This window comes from Pseudophryne corroboree, chromosome 6, assembly GCF_028390025.1.
Source record: "Pseudophryne corroboree isolate aPseCor3 chromosome 6, aPseCor3.hap2, whole genome shotgun sequence".
NCBI lineage: Eukaryota > Metazoa > Chordata > Amphibia > Anura > Myobatrachidae > Pseudophryne > Pseudophryne corroboree.
The window spans coordinates 456,855,342-456,871,356 of NC_086449.1; the positions used below are offsets into that span (position 1 = coordinate 456,855,342).

The 16,015-nt window shown below is 50.7% G+C and overlaps 1 protein-coding gene across 2 annotated transcripts in view; it reads right to left on the reverse strand.

The window, feature by feature from the left end:
* The window catches only part of TUBGCP6 (tubulin gamma complex component 6), a 240,780-nt gene that overhangs the window by 20,778 nt on the left and 203,987 nt on the right, over nt 1-16,015 (reverse strand). For both annotated transcript variants that reach the window (XM_063927151.1, XM_063927152.1), the window contains exons 20-22: nt 15,765-15,933; nt 7,947-8,088; nt 7,139-7,333 (exon numbers count right to left, since the gene is read on the reverse strand). In XM_063927151.1, coding sequence (XP_063783221.1) covers nt 7,139-7,333; nt 7,947-8,088; nt 15,765-15,933 — 506 coding nt within the window. The remainder of the gene's footprint in view (nt 1-7,138; nt 7,334-7,946; nt 8,089-15,764; nt 15,934-16,015) is intronic.

A 16,015-nucleotide genomic window follows, 5' to 3' on the forward strand; every position in this document is an offset into this window, starting at 1 on the left:
CCAAACCGGGTGGGAGAGTGCTAAGGCTCCTGCAGAACTGATCGACCAAACCGAAGGTCCCCAGAGGCCAAAGCATCGGACTTGTAGAACTTAGCAAACGTGCTCCAACCTGACCAAGTAGCTGCTCGGCAGAGCTGTAAAGCCGAGACACCCCGGGGCAGCCGCCCAGGAAGAACCCACCAACCTAGTACAGTGGGCCTGTACAGATTTTGGAACTGGCAAGCCTGCTATGGAATAAGCATGCTGGATAGTGAGCCTGATCCAGCGTGCAATTGTCTGCTTTGAAGGAGGACACCCAATTTTATTGGGATCATATAGAATGAACAGCGAGTCGGATTTCCTGTGACGAGCTGTCCTCTTTACATATACCTTCAAAGCCCTTACAACATCCAAAGAGTTTGAAGTAGTGGAAGTGTCGGTGATAACCGGAACCACAATAGGTTGGTTGATGTGAAATGCAGACACCACTTTCAGAAGAAATTGCTGATGAGTTCTGAGTTCAGCTCTCTCCTCATGGAAAATTAAATAGGGGCTCTTGTGAGACAAAGCCCCCAGCTCCGAGACACGTCTTGCTGAAGCCAAGGCCAACAGTGTGACAGTCTTCCACGTAAGATATTTTACATCCACCTCCTGTAATGGTTCAAACCAGTCCGATTGGAGGAACTGCAGCACCAAATTGAGATCCCAAGATGCTGTGGGAGGCACAAAGGGAGGTTGGATGCGCAGAACACCTTTCAAAAACGTCTGGACCTCAGGGAGAGAAGCCAATTGTGTTTGAAAGAAAATGGACAAGGCCGAAATCTGGACTTTTATGGAGCCCAGACTTAGGCCCGCATCCAGAAAAAGCAGGAAATGTCCCAGGTGAAATTCCACCACGGAATAAATTCTGCTCTCACACCAAGAGACGTATTTCTTCCAAATACGGTGGTAATGTTTAGACGTTACCCCCTTCCTGGCTTGGATCATAGTCGGAATAACCTTAGTAGGGACCCCTCTTCTGGTTAGAATCAGCTGTTCAACTTCAATGCTGTCAAACGTAGCCACGGTAAGTCCTGATAGACGAACAGGCCCTGTTGCAAAAGATCCTCGCGAAGAGGTAGAGGCCACGTATCTTTGAGGAGCATCTCCAGAAGGTCCGTGTACCAGGCCCTACTTGGCCAGTCCGGAGCAATGGGTATTGCTTGAACCTTTTCCCTTTTTATTCTTTTGAGAATTCTTGGGATCAGAGGAAGTGGAGGAAACACATACACCATCTGATAGACCCATGGAGTCGTCAGAGCGTCTACCGCCACTGCCTGTGGGTCTCTCAACCTGGAACAATACCGCTTGAGCTTCTTGTTGAGACAAGAGGCCATCATGCCGATTTGTGGATATCCCCACCAACGTGTCAAGCACCTGATCACTTCTGGGTAGAGGCCCCACTCCCCCGGGTCGTGTCTGCTGAGAAAGTCTGCTTCCCAGTTGTCTACTCCTGGAATGAACACCGCTGACAACGCCACAGCGTTTTTTTTCTGCCCACAAAAGAATTCTTGACACCTCTGACATTACTGCTCTGCTTTTCGTTCCGCCCTGTCGGTTTATGTACGTCACTGCCGTCACGTTGTCCGACTGGACTTGAATGGCCTGATTCTGAAGAAGATAAGAGGTCTGCAGAAGGGCGTTGTATATGGCCCTGAGTTCCAGAATGTTGATTGGAAGGAAGACTTCCTGACTTGACCATCTTCCTTGAAACTGCACCCCTGGGGGACTTCTCCCCAACCTCAGAGGCTTGCGTCCGTGGTTAACAGGATCCAGTCCTGAATTCCGAACCTCCGACCCTCGACGAAGTGAGAGGTCTGTAGCCACCACAGAAGAGAGATCCTTGCTTTTGGAGACAGACGAATCCTCTGGTGCATGTGAAGATGCGATCCAGACCATTTGTCCAACAGATCCAGCTGGAAGGGTCTTGCGTGAAACTGTCCGTATTGAAGTGCCTCGTAAGAGGCCACCATTTTCCCCAGAAGGCGAATGCATAGACGTACCGATATCCGGGTTGGCTTCAGGACATCCCGAACCATCGACTGGATTACCAATGCCTTTTCCAACGGAAGGAACACTTTCAGCGACTCCGTGTCCAGTATCATTCCCAGGAATGGGAGCCTCCGTGTTGGCTCTAGGTGAGATTTTGGAAGGTTCAGAATCCAGATTTTGGAGAAGTTTGGTTGAGAAGCCAATGCTGTCCAGCAACCTGTCCCTGGACGGCGCCTTTATCAGAAGGTTGTCCAGGTACGGAATTATGTTCACTCCCTGATTGCGGAGTATAAACATCATCTCCGCCATCACCTTTGTGAACACCATCGGTGCCGTGGAGAGACCATATGGCAGGGACTGGAACTGGTAGTGACAGTCCTGCAGTGCAAACCGTAGATAAGCCTGATGAGGCAGCCAGATCGGAATGTGAAGGTACGTATCCTTGATATCCAGAGACACTAGGAATTCCCCTTCCTCCAGACCTGAGATCACTGCTCTCAAAGACTCCATCTTGAACTTGAACACTCTTAAGAATGGGTTCAAGGACTTGAGGTTCAGAATCGGTTGTTACGAACAGTCTGGTTTCGGTATTACAAACAAGTTGGAATAGTACCCCTTGTTGTGTAGATGATGTGGAACAATGATTTGAGTCTGTAACAGTTTTTGGATGGCTTGCTGCAAAGTTAAACTTGCCTCTTGTGAAGCTGGTAAGCCTGATTTGAAGAATCTGTGAGGTGGGAGCTCTTGGAACTCCAGTCTGTAACCCTGGGAAATAAGATCTATTACCCAGGGATCTCGGCACGAACTTGACCAGATTTGACTGAAGAATTTTAGTCGGGCTCCCACCTGACAGTCCTCCAGGCCTTGCAGACCACCATCATGCTGAAGGCTTTGAGGAAACAGAGCCTGAGCTCTGTTCCTGAGCACCTGCAGTTGCTAATTTGCGTGGTTTACATCTTGAGCCTCCGGAGGCCTTAGAATAGGGGTGGGCAAAATACGGCCCGCGGGCCGGATGCGGCCCGCAAACCGATCCTGTCCGGCCCACTGCCTCCCACCAGCGAGCAATGACAAGCGGCCCGAACGGCTGAGCTGCTTGTCATTGCTCTGAGCTGCAGTACCTCCCAGCGGCGCCTCTCTCCCCTGCTGCTGCGTTGTAGCAGCCTCCTCCCTCCTCCAGAGTCCCCAGTGACAACGGCTGGGTTCAGTCGAAAAGGGGCGGAGCTACGTGCCAAGGAGGGGGCGGGGCTACACGGGACCTCAGGGGGCGGAGCTACACGGGACAAGAGCCAGACTTGTACAGAATAGATCCATCCTTCCTGCCACTGCCAGATCAGTAAAGTTAATGGGAAAAGTGAGTGAGAGAAAGAAAGGGGTGTGTGTGTGTGTGATAGTGTGCGTATATTTGTGTGTGCGGGCAGTGGCGTCAGTTTGTTTTTAGGTTTGGGGGAGAGATCTTTAGCTCTCGCTGTATAAACCCCTCCCGTGTTCTGTCACCATGTCACCCCCGTGTTCTGTCACGTATAACCCCCCCGTATTCTGTCACTGTCACCCCCCGTGTTCTGTCACTGTGTCACACCCCCCGTGTTCCGTCACCGTGTCACCCCCACTGTGTTCTGTCACCGTGTCACACCCACCGTGTTCTGTCACCGTGTCACCCCCCCCCGTGTTCTGTCACTGTGTCACATCCCCCGTGTTCTGTCACCCCCACCGTGTTCTGTCACCGTGTCACACCCACCGTGTTCTGTCACCGTGTCACACCCCCCGTGTTCTGTCACTGTGTCACACCCCCGGGGTTCTGTCACAGTGTCACCCCCCCCCATGTTCTGTCACCATGTCACCCCCCCATGTTCTGTCACCGTGTCACACACCCCGTGTTCTGTCACCCCCACCGTGTTCTGTCACCGTGTCACACACCCCGTGTTCTGTCACTGTCACCCCTCCTCCCCGTGTTCTGTCACTGTGTCACCCCCCCATGTTCTGTCACCGTGTCACATACCCCGTGTTCTGTCACCCCCACCGTGTTCTGTCACCGTGTCACACCCACCGTGTTCTGTCACCGTGTCACACCCCCCGTGTTCTGTCACTGTGTCACACCCCCGGGGTTCTGTCACAGTGTCACCCCCCCCATGTTCTGTCACCGTGTCACCCCCCCATGTTCTGTCACCGTGTCACACACCCCGTGTTCTGTCACCCCCACCGTGTTCTGTCACCGTGTCACACACCCCGTGTTCTGTCACTGTCACCCCTCCTCCCCGTGTTCTGTCACTGTGTCACACCTTTCCCCAGGGGCCATAAGACACTGGATAATTTGCTTGCTGCACAATAATTATCCTAAATAAAATGTTAATGTGTAAAAGGGGGCTCTACCTCCTGTAATGTGTAAAAGGGGCTCTACCTTCCATACTGTGTAAAAGGGGCTCTATCTGGTGTAATGTGTGTAAGTGGCGCTGTGTGGCGCAATTTGAATAATGGAGACTATTGTGCAGCCTAATATGAATCTGTATTATTTTTTGCCCACACCCCTTCCACATGAAGCACGTCCCTATATTTTTGGCAAGTGTGGGGAGCTGCTATTTTGTATGTGGCCCTCGGATACTGACAGGAAATGTCAAGTGGCCCCTCAGCTGAAATAATTGCCCACCCCTGCCTTAGAAGCACCTCTGGATTTTCCCTTAAACTTGACTGTCCGAAAGGACTGTAAATTTGAAGCTGAATAAGCTTTCCTGGCAGGGGGAGCTGCGGAAGGAAGATACGTAGACTTACCCGCAGTAGCTTTGGAGATCCATTTGTCCAATTCGTCTCCAAACAAGGCCCCTCCTGTGAATGGTAGGCCTTCCACAAATTTCCTGGAGTCCGCATCAGCAGTCCACTGCCAGGAAAGCCCCGGTGGGGCGTGCATTAAGCAAACCAATCTCCTTTATGGCTTCCACCATAAAGTTCTGTATATGCTGCAGGAGTACCCCCCCCCCCCCCCCAGACAAGGAATCTAACCCCTCAACTAGGTTACCTGACCATTTTGCAATGGCTTTAGTGATCCACGCACATGCGATAGTGGGTCTCTGGGCCACCCCTGCAGCTGTGTACAATGATTTAAGTGTAGTCTCAATTTTACAATCAGCCGTATCTTTTAGGGAGGCTGCACCAGGGACAGGCAATACAATTTTTCTTGACAGCCTAGAGACTGATGCGTCCACTATCGGTAGATTTTCTGATTTTTTTCCTATCCTCCAGAGGAAAAGATGAGAGCAACCTTTTAGGGATTTAAAATTTCTTATCAGGATTAACCCACGGTACTTCAAACAGGGTATTCAATACCTTTGACGCAGGAAAAGGACTTCTTTACAGTAAAATAAGATTCTTCACACTCCTCTGACACCTTATCAGGAGTTTGCAGAACATCTCTGATAGCCTCTATAAGAGCCTCTATTCCCTGTGACAGAGTGGAACCACCCCCCCTCCAAATCCACCTCACCCTCCTCCATGTCTGACCCGTCAGCGTCAGAGTCAGACTGCAGGATATGGGCCAGAGATCGTTTCTGCTGACAAATGGGAGGGGATTGAGACACTGGTTTGGGGACTGAGTTTCTATTCATCAACTCATCCACAGTCTGTCTTAAGTATTGCGTCTTTCTCATTGCGGAATAGCTTTGTAGAAATCTTTGAGATCATTCCCTTAATGGAATTAACCCATTCCGGTTCAGCCCCACTATTTTGGGAAGGTGCACTGCCCTGAGTACCCAGTTGTGAGTCCCCTGGTGAAGAGGAACACTCCGCTGTACAAGAAACACACTCTTTGCCTGACATAATGTAATGTGACAGCACACACACAGGAGAAGGTTAAGCACAATTAACCCACAAAGAGCCCTTCAGGGAGACACAGAGTAATATGGAGCCAGCCCCCACCACGCCCTAATCGCTAATGCCAAGCTTAGCCGGGTCGCAGACAAAGTACCCTAATAGGGGACTTAGTACACTAACAATCGCTCCCCCCCTGTTATGACCCCCTGGTACCCCTGAGGTAATCTGGAGTCACACTGGAGGAGCTGCGCGTCCCTGTCAGTCAGCGTCTGTGTCCACTGCAGCAGAAAATGGCACTGGTGAGCTGCTGGATCCTCTCATAATGAAGCCCCGCCCCTTCAATGGCGCACGGTCTTCCCGCTTTTTTTTATACTGGCTGAGGTAATCTGTTGCTTAAAATGAAGAGAAAACCGTTTTAGGGCTGTTTTTGCCAGTGTGGTTACTGTGTACAGTGTACTGAGACGCAGCGGTGTCCTGTGTCTGGAGATGCATTCCGCCCCGGTTAGAAGCCGTGCGTCTCCGTATCCTCATGCTGCCATAACGGCCGGCGACCCACTAGTCGGGATGCCGGCTTAGTACTCACCACTCTTCTTTCTTCTGGCTCTGTTAGGGGTGGCGTGGTGCTGCGGGAATGTACGCTCGCTGTGGTGTGGCTTGCGAATAGTTCCCTCAGGAGCTCAGTGTCCTGTCAGCGGGGAACAGGACCATTAACCCTTCAAGAGTTTGGGCCGTTCCACCCCCCCAAGTCCCACAAAGCTGTCTGCTTTGGTGCCAACCAGCCCTGCCGGAAAATAACAAACATGTAAAATAAATACAGAATACTCTTCAGGAGCTTCCATAAGCGTGACCGGCTCCCCTGGGCACATTTTCTAAACTGAGTCTGGTAAGAGGGGCATAGAGGGAGGAGCCAGCCCGCACTACCAAGTTCTTAAAGTGCCCATTTGTGTCTAGTGGACCCGTCTATACCCCATGGTACTAAATGGAACCCCAGTATCCTTTAGGACGTAAGAAAAAAATAAATAAGGGGGCTAGTGTACCATTCACATTTTGTGTGCGTTTATGATATCCATGTAAAAGGAATCTATGTTATATAGATAAAACTGTTTCACTAGGCAGAAGCAATAACTATTTCTGAAGTAAAATATAATTATTAGTTTTGTATTACCATATCAAGGGATCTATAACTGATAACGTATATAGCAGTAGAATGCAGCTCCCCTGCCCCAATGTGGCTTTCCACTAGGGAAAGCTGGTAATGTCACATAGTAACATACTGTACAGGGCAAACTAGAACAGAACTTGTTAATCCCCTTTAGTACTGTTATATTACCTTATATTTTAACTCCAAGCAGCTTAGTGTATCAGGGGCTGTTGGTGGGACCATTTCTGGGATATATTTTAGTGCAAAAGAAAGATTGGAGGCAAGATGAGAGTCACCGTGTAGACTGTACTGCAGCGCTTTGTTCAATATGGAATTCAGAACCAGGGGAGTGAATAACTCACCGGGCGGCTGCCCCGACACAAGCTGTAAAACAAAAACAAAAAAGAAGGTAACTGAGTTGCTTAAAAGGTATGCTGCGTTATACAGGTTTATTTCATCCTCAACAACGTCCCTTTTTACATGTCCTTAATACAATGTCATTTATCTATGTTTGACCTGTCAGGACAGTGATCCATAGATGTAGCTGTTCCAGATGAGTGGTAACCATATGTCTCTATTCATCTTCCCTCTGTACTCATTAAAAGTAAAATAAACCGTTATAAGGATAATAGCTGCAGCACCACACAGCTGGGATCCAAGTACGGCTGCAAAATTACATTTCAAGTGTAGCAATAATGTGCGCTCAACACAAAGGCCTACGTATGTCACGTCCTGGTGTTAACCTTGATCAATAAAACACACAGAAACCAATTTACACTTGGCTAAAGCGGAAAAGATACTTATTGTTTATAAAAGATGTCACAGTTTCCATTATTATTATTATTATATTGTGTGTAGAATTACAGAGATGCAATTCCACATAATGAGATACTGCATGTAGGACAACTTAGCTATCAATTCTGTTGAGTGAATAACAAAAGTAGATCTCCTATCATCATGCTTTCACGCTGAAAACCGAAACAGAAAGATGAAATACCTTTTCAAAGATGAGGTCACTAAGTGATTGTGCAAACTCCCCATCTTCCATCAGAAGGAAATGTCTTATTGCATCAAAATGTTTCTCCATATTCAGCTCCACAAAATAGTAATCCACCACAGCTTTGTTCACAAGAGAGACGCTGCAAAAAGGCTCAAGGTGATATTTCACATAATATTCAGATCCAGGATTATCAAAAAATAGGATTTTGGTTACCTACCGGTAAATCCTTTTCTCGTAGTCCGTAGAGGAAGCTGGGGTCCATATTAGTACCATGGGGTATAGACGGGTCCACCAGGAGCCATTGGCACTTTAAGAGTTTAATAGTGTGGGCTGGCTCCTCCCTCTATGCCCCTCCTACCAGACTCAGTCTAGAAACTGTGCCCGAGGAGACGACAAACTTCGAGAGAAGGAATTACACAGATAGTGACGAGATTCATATCAGCTCACACAACATGCAAATCCGGCCAACATGCCGGAAAAATCATCAACAGCTGAAAACCGTAAATAACGCAGAACTTACCTAGGAACCAGGCAGAACTGAACTATAAAACCAAAACAGGAAAACGCAGCGCTGGGCGGGCGTCCAGTATTCTCTACGGACTGCGAGAAAAGAATTTACCGGTAGGTAACCAAAATCCTATTTTCTCTTACGTCCTAGAGGATGCTGGGGTCCACATTAGTACCATGGGGATGTACCAAAGCTCCCAGAACAGGAGGGAGAGCACGAAGGCTCCTGCAGAACTGATTGACTGAACTTCAGATCCTCAGAGGCCAAAGTATCGAACCTGTAGAACTTTGCAAGCGTGTTCGACCCCGACCAAGTTGCAGCTCAGCAAAGTTGTACTGCCGAGACACCCCGGGCAGCCGCCCAGGAAGAGCCCACTTTACGAGTAGAGTGGGCCTTTACAGATTTTGGACACGGCAATCCTGCCGTGGAATAGGCATGCTGGATAGTGAACCTGATCCAGCGTGTAATCGACTGCTTAGAAGAGGACAAACAGAGAGTCACTTCCTATGACGAGCCGTCCTCTTCACGTAAATCTTCAAAGTCCTCACTACATCCAAGGCCTTTGAAGTAATTGAGGAGTCAGTAGCCACTGGCACCACAATAGGTTGGTTGATATAGAAAGCCGACACAACCTTAGGTAGGAACTGTGGACGAGTCCTAAGTTCCGCCCTGTCCTCATGGAAGATCAGATAGGGGCTTTTACAAGATAAAGCCCCCAAATCCGACACGCGTCGTGCAGAAGCCAAGGCCAACAAGGTGACCGCCTTCCACGTGAGAAACTTGAGATCAGCCTTCTGTAGAGACTCAAACCAAGCAGATTGCAGCAACTGCAACGCCACATCAAGATCCCATGGTGCCGTAGGCACCACAAAGGGAGGCTGGATGTGCAGAACCCCTTTCAAAAAGGTCTGAACCTCAGGAAGAACAGCCAATTGGTTTTGGAAGAAGATGGACAAAGCAGAGATCTGGACCTTGATGGAGCACAATCTCAGTCCCATATCCACCCCTGCTTGCAGGAAAAGGAGAAAACGTCCAAGTTGAAACTCCACCGCCGGAAATTTCTTGGCCTCACACCAAGAAACATATTTCTTCCAAATGCGATGGTAATGTTTAGACGTTACCCCCTTCCTGTCCTGTATGAGGGTAGGAATGACCTCACTCGGGATACCTTTCCGAGCTAAGATCTGGCATTCAACCGCTATGCCGTCAAATGTAGCCGCCGTAAGTCTTGATAAGCAAACGGCCCCTGCAGGAGCAGATCCTCCCGAAAAGGTAAAGGCCGTGGATCTTCCAGCAGAAGATCCAGTAGATCCGCGTACCAAGCCCACCTTGGCCAGTCCGGAGCAATGAGGATTGCCAGAACCTTTGTTCTTCTCACGAGCTGAAGAACCTTTGGTATCAGAGGAAGTGGAGGGAACACATACACTGACTTGAACCCCCACGGTGTTACCAGTGCGTCCACCGCCACTGTCTGTGGGTCTCTTGACCTGGAACTAGGGAGGCCAATCCCGGGATCGGCGGGATCCCGGGATTTGGGCCCAAAAATGCCGGGATTTGAATCCCGGGATTGGAGCCTCCAATCCCGGGATTCAAGGGATTACAGTGCGCATGTGCGGGAGGGTTGGAAGCGGCGCGGGAGGGCGGGTGGGTGTAAGTAATAACACTTACTATCAGGTGGCCGCGGCAGCCATGGACACCCTGAACGCAGCGGCAATTCAAATGAAGCGCCGGCCGCCAGCCAATCAGAGCTGGCGGACCGGCAGCCAATCAGGGAAGCTGCCGCAGCAGCGGCAGCCAATCAGGAGCGACTGCTGCGGCAGCTTCCCTGATTGGCTGCCGGGCCGCCAGCTCTGGTTGGCTGGCGGCCGGCGCTTCATTTGAAATGCCGCCACGATCAGTAAGTGTTATTACTTACAGCCTCCCTCCCTCCCGCGCCGCTACCAACCCTCCCGCACCACTACCTACATCCACCCTCCCGCACCGCTACCTACCCCCATAGGTGTGCGCAGACACTGACAGGCGGGTGCCGCTCCGGACTCCTCCCCCCCTCCACGGCATTATAGTGTTCTATCACCTCCCCTGTCCTGGACATAGACTGCTTACCTGGGCCGCCCAGGTGAGCAGTCTATATCCAGGACAGGGGAGGTGAGAGAACACTATAATGCCATGCCGTGGAGGGGGGGGGGGGGGGGGGGGGGGGGGGGGAGTCCGGAGCGGCACCCGCCTGTTAGTGTCTGCGCACACCTATGCCTACCCCCTCCCTACCTCCCGCACCGCTACCTAAGCCCCTCCCTACCTCCCGCACCGCTACCTACACCCTCCCTCCAGCGCTGCTCCCTACATCTTTCACTGGTCCCTACTGCAATCCCGGGATCCCGGGAATCCCGGGATTGACCGTTTTTCAATCCCGAATCCCGGGATTGAAAAAACGGCCCGGGATTGGCCTCCCTACCTGGAACAGTACCTCCGTAGCCCGAAAGGCGTTGTACACAGCCCTGAGTTCCAGGATGTTTATTGGGAGAAGTGATTCTTGATCCGACCATCGTCCCTGAAAGGTTTCCCCCAGAGCGACTGCTCCCCAACCTCTTAGACTTGCATCTGTGGTTAAAAGGATCCAGTCTTGAATTCCAAACCTTCGCCCTTCCAGAAGGTGCGGAAGTTGCAGCCACCAGAGGAGTGAAATCCTGGCTTTCGGAGACTGGCTTATCCTCTTGTGCATGTGTATGTGAGAGCCCGACCACTGGTCCAAGAGGTCCAGCTGAAAAGGTCAAGCATGAAACCTGCCGTACTGCAGAGCCTCGTAGGCGGCAACCATCTTCCCCAGAAGGCGTATGCATTGATGAACCGATACCAAGGTAGGCTTTAGGACATCCCGGACCATTGTTTGAATAACCAACGCTTTCTCCGACGGGAGAAATACCCTCTGCACTTCCGTGTCGAGGATCATTCCCAGGAAAGACAGCCGCCTTGTCGGCTCCAGATGAGACTTTGGAAGGTTCAGGATCCAACCGTGCTTCCTGAGCAGCTGTGTCGTGAGCACGATGGACCGCAACAACCTCTCCCTGGACGACGCCTTGATCAGGAGGACGTCCAGATATGGAATTATGATCACCCCCTGTTTGCGGAGGAGAACCATCATCTCCGCCATCACCTTGGTGAAGATCCTCGGTGCTGTGGAGAGGCCAAACGGCAGCGCCTAGAACTGATAGTGATCGTCCAACAGCGCAAACCTGAGATATGCTTGATGCGGCGCCCAAATGGGAATGTGGAGGTAAGCATCCTTGATGTCCAGAGACACCAGGAACTCCCCCCTCCGTCCGTCCTGAGATGACAGCTCTCAGAGATTCCATCTTGAATTTGAACTCCCCGAGATAAAGGTTCAAAGACTTTAAGTTTAGAATAGGCCGTACCGAACCATCCGGTTTTGGTACCACAAAAAGGTTCGAATAATAACCCTTGTTCCACTGCTGAAGTGGGACCGGAACAATGACCTCTGACACCACCAATTTTCTGATGGCCTCCAGAAGAATTGTCCTGTCTGCCAGCAGGGCTGGCAAGCCTGACTTGAAGAAACGGTGAGGCGGGGGATCTTGAAACTCCAGTCTGTACCCTCTGGACACTATATCCAGGACCCAGGGGTCCAGTCCCGATGACACCCAGACGTTGCTGAACTGCCGGAGTCTTGCCCCCACCTGACCCTCCTCCAGGCCTAGCTGTCCACCGTCATGCGGAGGACTTAGGGGTATCAGAAGCGGGCTTCTGGGTCTGGGAACCTGCGGGAGCAGGTTTCTTTCCTTTGGCACGACCACCTCTCAAGAAGGTGTTCGAAGGCTTGTTCTTTCTATACCTCGCGGGCCGAAAGGACTGTGACGTGGCTGATGAAAAAGGCTTCTTCGTAGCCGGTGCAGCTGAGGGGAGAAAAGGAGACTTATCCACGGTAGCCGTGGCAATGCACGCATCCAGCGCCTCCCCAAAGAGAGCCTGACCTTTGTATGGTAGGCCCTCCACACACTTCCTGGATTCCGCGTCCACAGACCAGTTGCACAGCCAGAGACCCCTGCGAGCCGAGACGGACATGGAGGAGATCCCCGCAGCCATGGAACCCAGGTCCTTCATGGAATCCACCAGGAACCCTGCAGAATCCTGAATATTACGTAAAAATAAATCAACGTCACCTTTATCCAGCGTAGTCGATTCCTCCTGCAGAGTGATTGACCACCTGGCAATAGCTTTAGCAATCCAAGCACAGGCTATAGTAGGCTGCAATATAGCCCCTGAAGCCGTGTAAATGGATTTCAGAGTAGCATCCACCTTGCGATCTGCCGGGTCCTTTAACGCAGTAGACCCCGGGACCGGTAACATTACCTGTTTGGACAGCCTGGAGACAGAGGCGTCGACTATTGGTGGGGACTGCCATTTCTTCCCATCTTCCTCAGGGAAGGGAAAAGCAACCAAGACTCTCTTGGGAATCTGGAATTTCTTTTCCGGAGTTTCCCATGCCTTTTCAAAGATAGCATTTAATTCTTTGGATGCCGAGAAGGTGAGGGGGGGCTTCTGATTATCTGTAAAGAAGGCCTCCTCCACCTGTTCCGGAGCTGTGTCCGAATTGTGTAAAACATCCCTAACAGCATCAATCATCAACTGCACCCCCTTGGCAAGTGATGCTGACCCCCTCAACACATCCCCGTCACCGTCTGCAGCGTCAGAGTCGGTGTCCGTGTCACCCTGCAGAATTGCAAGTGCACGTTTGTGAGAATGTACTGCAGGGGACCCTGAGGAGGCAGTATCAGACCATACAACCATAGAGGACTGGAGGACCTGAGTGGCATGCTCAGTCCTAGCAACTCTATCAGAAATCTGAGAAATAGTCCCCCTCAGAGAGACTAACCATTCTGGCTAAACCATCTGGCTAAGCTTCTGGCTAACCATCTGTGCTAAAACAGTGCAATCCTGATTACATGGAATGGAGTCTTCCTGGGAAAACAAATCCTCTGCAGCATATGAAACAGTGTCCCTAGATATGTTGTCACACACCCACCAAACACCCCACAAACACATAGGGTACTGGGCAGACAGAGTCCCCCCCCCCAAGAATGGCAGAGAGACACAGAGATTGGAGCCAACACACAGCGCTATTAGAGTATACGGATACCCTAAACCCGCGCTGACTGTGTCCCTTAATAGGTGACACAGTCTTCACACTGCCTCCCCTCTCTTCTACAACCCCCTGGTACCGTACAGATAGCTGGAGTCGCTCTGGAGGGACCTGTGTATCCACTGGCAGTGAGCTGCAGGCAGGAAAATGTCGCTGAACGCTGCTGGGTCCGCTCTGAGGAGAAGCTCCGCCCCCTCAATGGCGCTGTCTTCCCGCTCTTTGAAAGATTATACTGGCCGGAGGATTTTGTGCTGGCCTTGATCCACAGATCCCGACAGGCTTGTTGTGGTCAGTGTAGGGTCCGGAGCTGGCCCAGGGCGCCCCTCCCAGCACCGCACCGCAGTACCGCTGAGCCTTACAGGAGCGCGGTTAAGACCACGCTCCTACCCTCTAGCCGCCCTCTTCACACTGTCCCCCTGCTTGCAAGGAGGGACAGTGACTCACTCGCCCCACTTCAGCTCCCTGAGGGGGTGACGGCTGGCTGCCGGGGCGAGCGTTCCCCTGTAGCGGGGCGTGATCGGACCCCTCTGGAGCTCAATGTCCAGTCAGCGGGGGCAGTGACTCAAGACCCCACAGGGCGGACATTGCTCCCCCCCCCCTTTCAGTCCCTCGCTGCAGGGAGGCTGTCGCCAGCAGCCTCCCTGTAAAATAACAAACTCTGAAAAAAGAAAGAAAAAACTTTTTCTAAGAGAACTCTGTAGGGCTCCCCTAGCTGTGACCGGCTACACTGGGCACATTTTCTAAACTGAGTCTGGTAGGAGGAGCATAGAGGGAGGAGGCAGCCCACACTATTAAACTCTTAAAGTGCCAATGGCTCCTGGTGGACCCGTCTATACCCCATGGTACTAATATGGACCCCAGCATCCTCTAGGACGTAAGAGAAATATATTTTAACAAGCATGAATGTATTGATACTGATAGTACACATTAACCCCATCATACCATAAGTTTATGAGATGTTGTCTACTCGTGGTAATGTAACCGATGATGTTTCTCAGTATTAGTAACAAACTAAGGCAGAATCTGGAATCCCACAACTGCTACTTCATTTAACTGGGACTTAACACAAACGGCGGGATGTAATGCAGTCCAAGGTTGCCGGAGGTGCAGGTTGTAAGCTGATCTGGGAAGTTTTTTTAACCACTTGCCTGGTATGGTTGAATCAGATGCGACCACACCAGCAAATGCTTTACCTGACCTGGTCCCACAGGATGTGAACAGTCAGGTAAATAGTGTTTGCAGCTGCAGGTAAAAGAAAATTCCAGCTACTGCAGCTCTGAGGGACGGAAGGTCCCTCTGCCTCCCCGCACCCTCCCCCAGTGTATGCAATGCTGCAGATCATTGCTGATAGGTCAACACGACAGGACTCCCCCACCCAGCAGCTGCAGACAAGTATTAATTAACTCCCCCAAGCCCATCCTATGTACCTGGTGGCCGTCCCGGATTTTAAAATGAAAGCCGCCATGGTCGAGATGTTCCAATTGTGATGACCCATGTTTGGTGGAAATTTTTTTTTTACCAAATATCAAAACAAAAGGTTAAATATATGTTTTTCAACTAATTCACTCTTTAAAAAAAAAAACATTTCTGAGGGGTTTAAAATTTATTTATTTTAAATTGTGTATTAAGTATTCCTTGTAATACCCCTTTTCCACTGTGTAGCACGGGTCGCAGCCGTGTCGCCTGACACGGCTGCGACCCGTACTAGAGCCCCCTTTCACACAACGCTCACAACCCGGCTAGTGATCTCCCAGCGCCGCCCTCCCATACACTGTGAACGGGAGCCGCTTCGCCTCGGTGTTTACATTTCCCCAGCGGGTGCTATTGTCTGCAGCCGCGAAGGGGGAGGGGTGTCCTGCTGTGCTGACCGATGCAATGATCGGCAACATGGCAAACACTGGGGGATGGTGCTCTGAGAGCTGCAGCAGTGGGAAGTTTCCCTTCCCAGTAACTGCAAACACTGTTTATCTGACTGGTCACATCCTGTGGGACCAGGTCAGATAAAGTACTTGCTGGTGTGGTCACATCTGATGCGACCATACTAGGCAAGTGGTTAAAAAAACATCCGAGATCGGCTGGCAAACCGTTCCTCTGGCGATCTTGGATTGCATTACATTCCGCCAAAAATATGAAAGGTGCATTCAACACTTACTGCGATACAATGGGCGCGGTGACAGAATATTTCAGAAGCACTGGTAGAGAGAGAAGTTCAATGAGCTGCACTGCAGTTTCATCTGTGGACGATTCTATGTCAGGGTCCAGAGGAAGAGAGAACTCCTTTGGTAACACATGGCCAAGCATATGGAGAACTGGTGGCTCTGCTGCATGAAACAAAATAAATGAGGGATTACAGATTGTGTTTACAAATTTTATAACATTAATGCAGCTTTAAAACTAACCTAT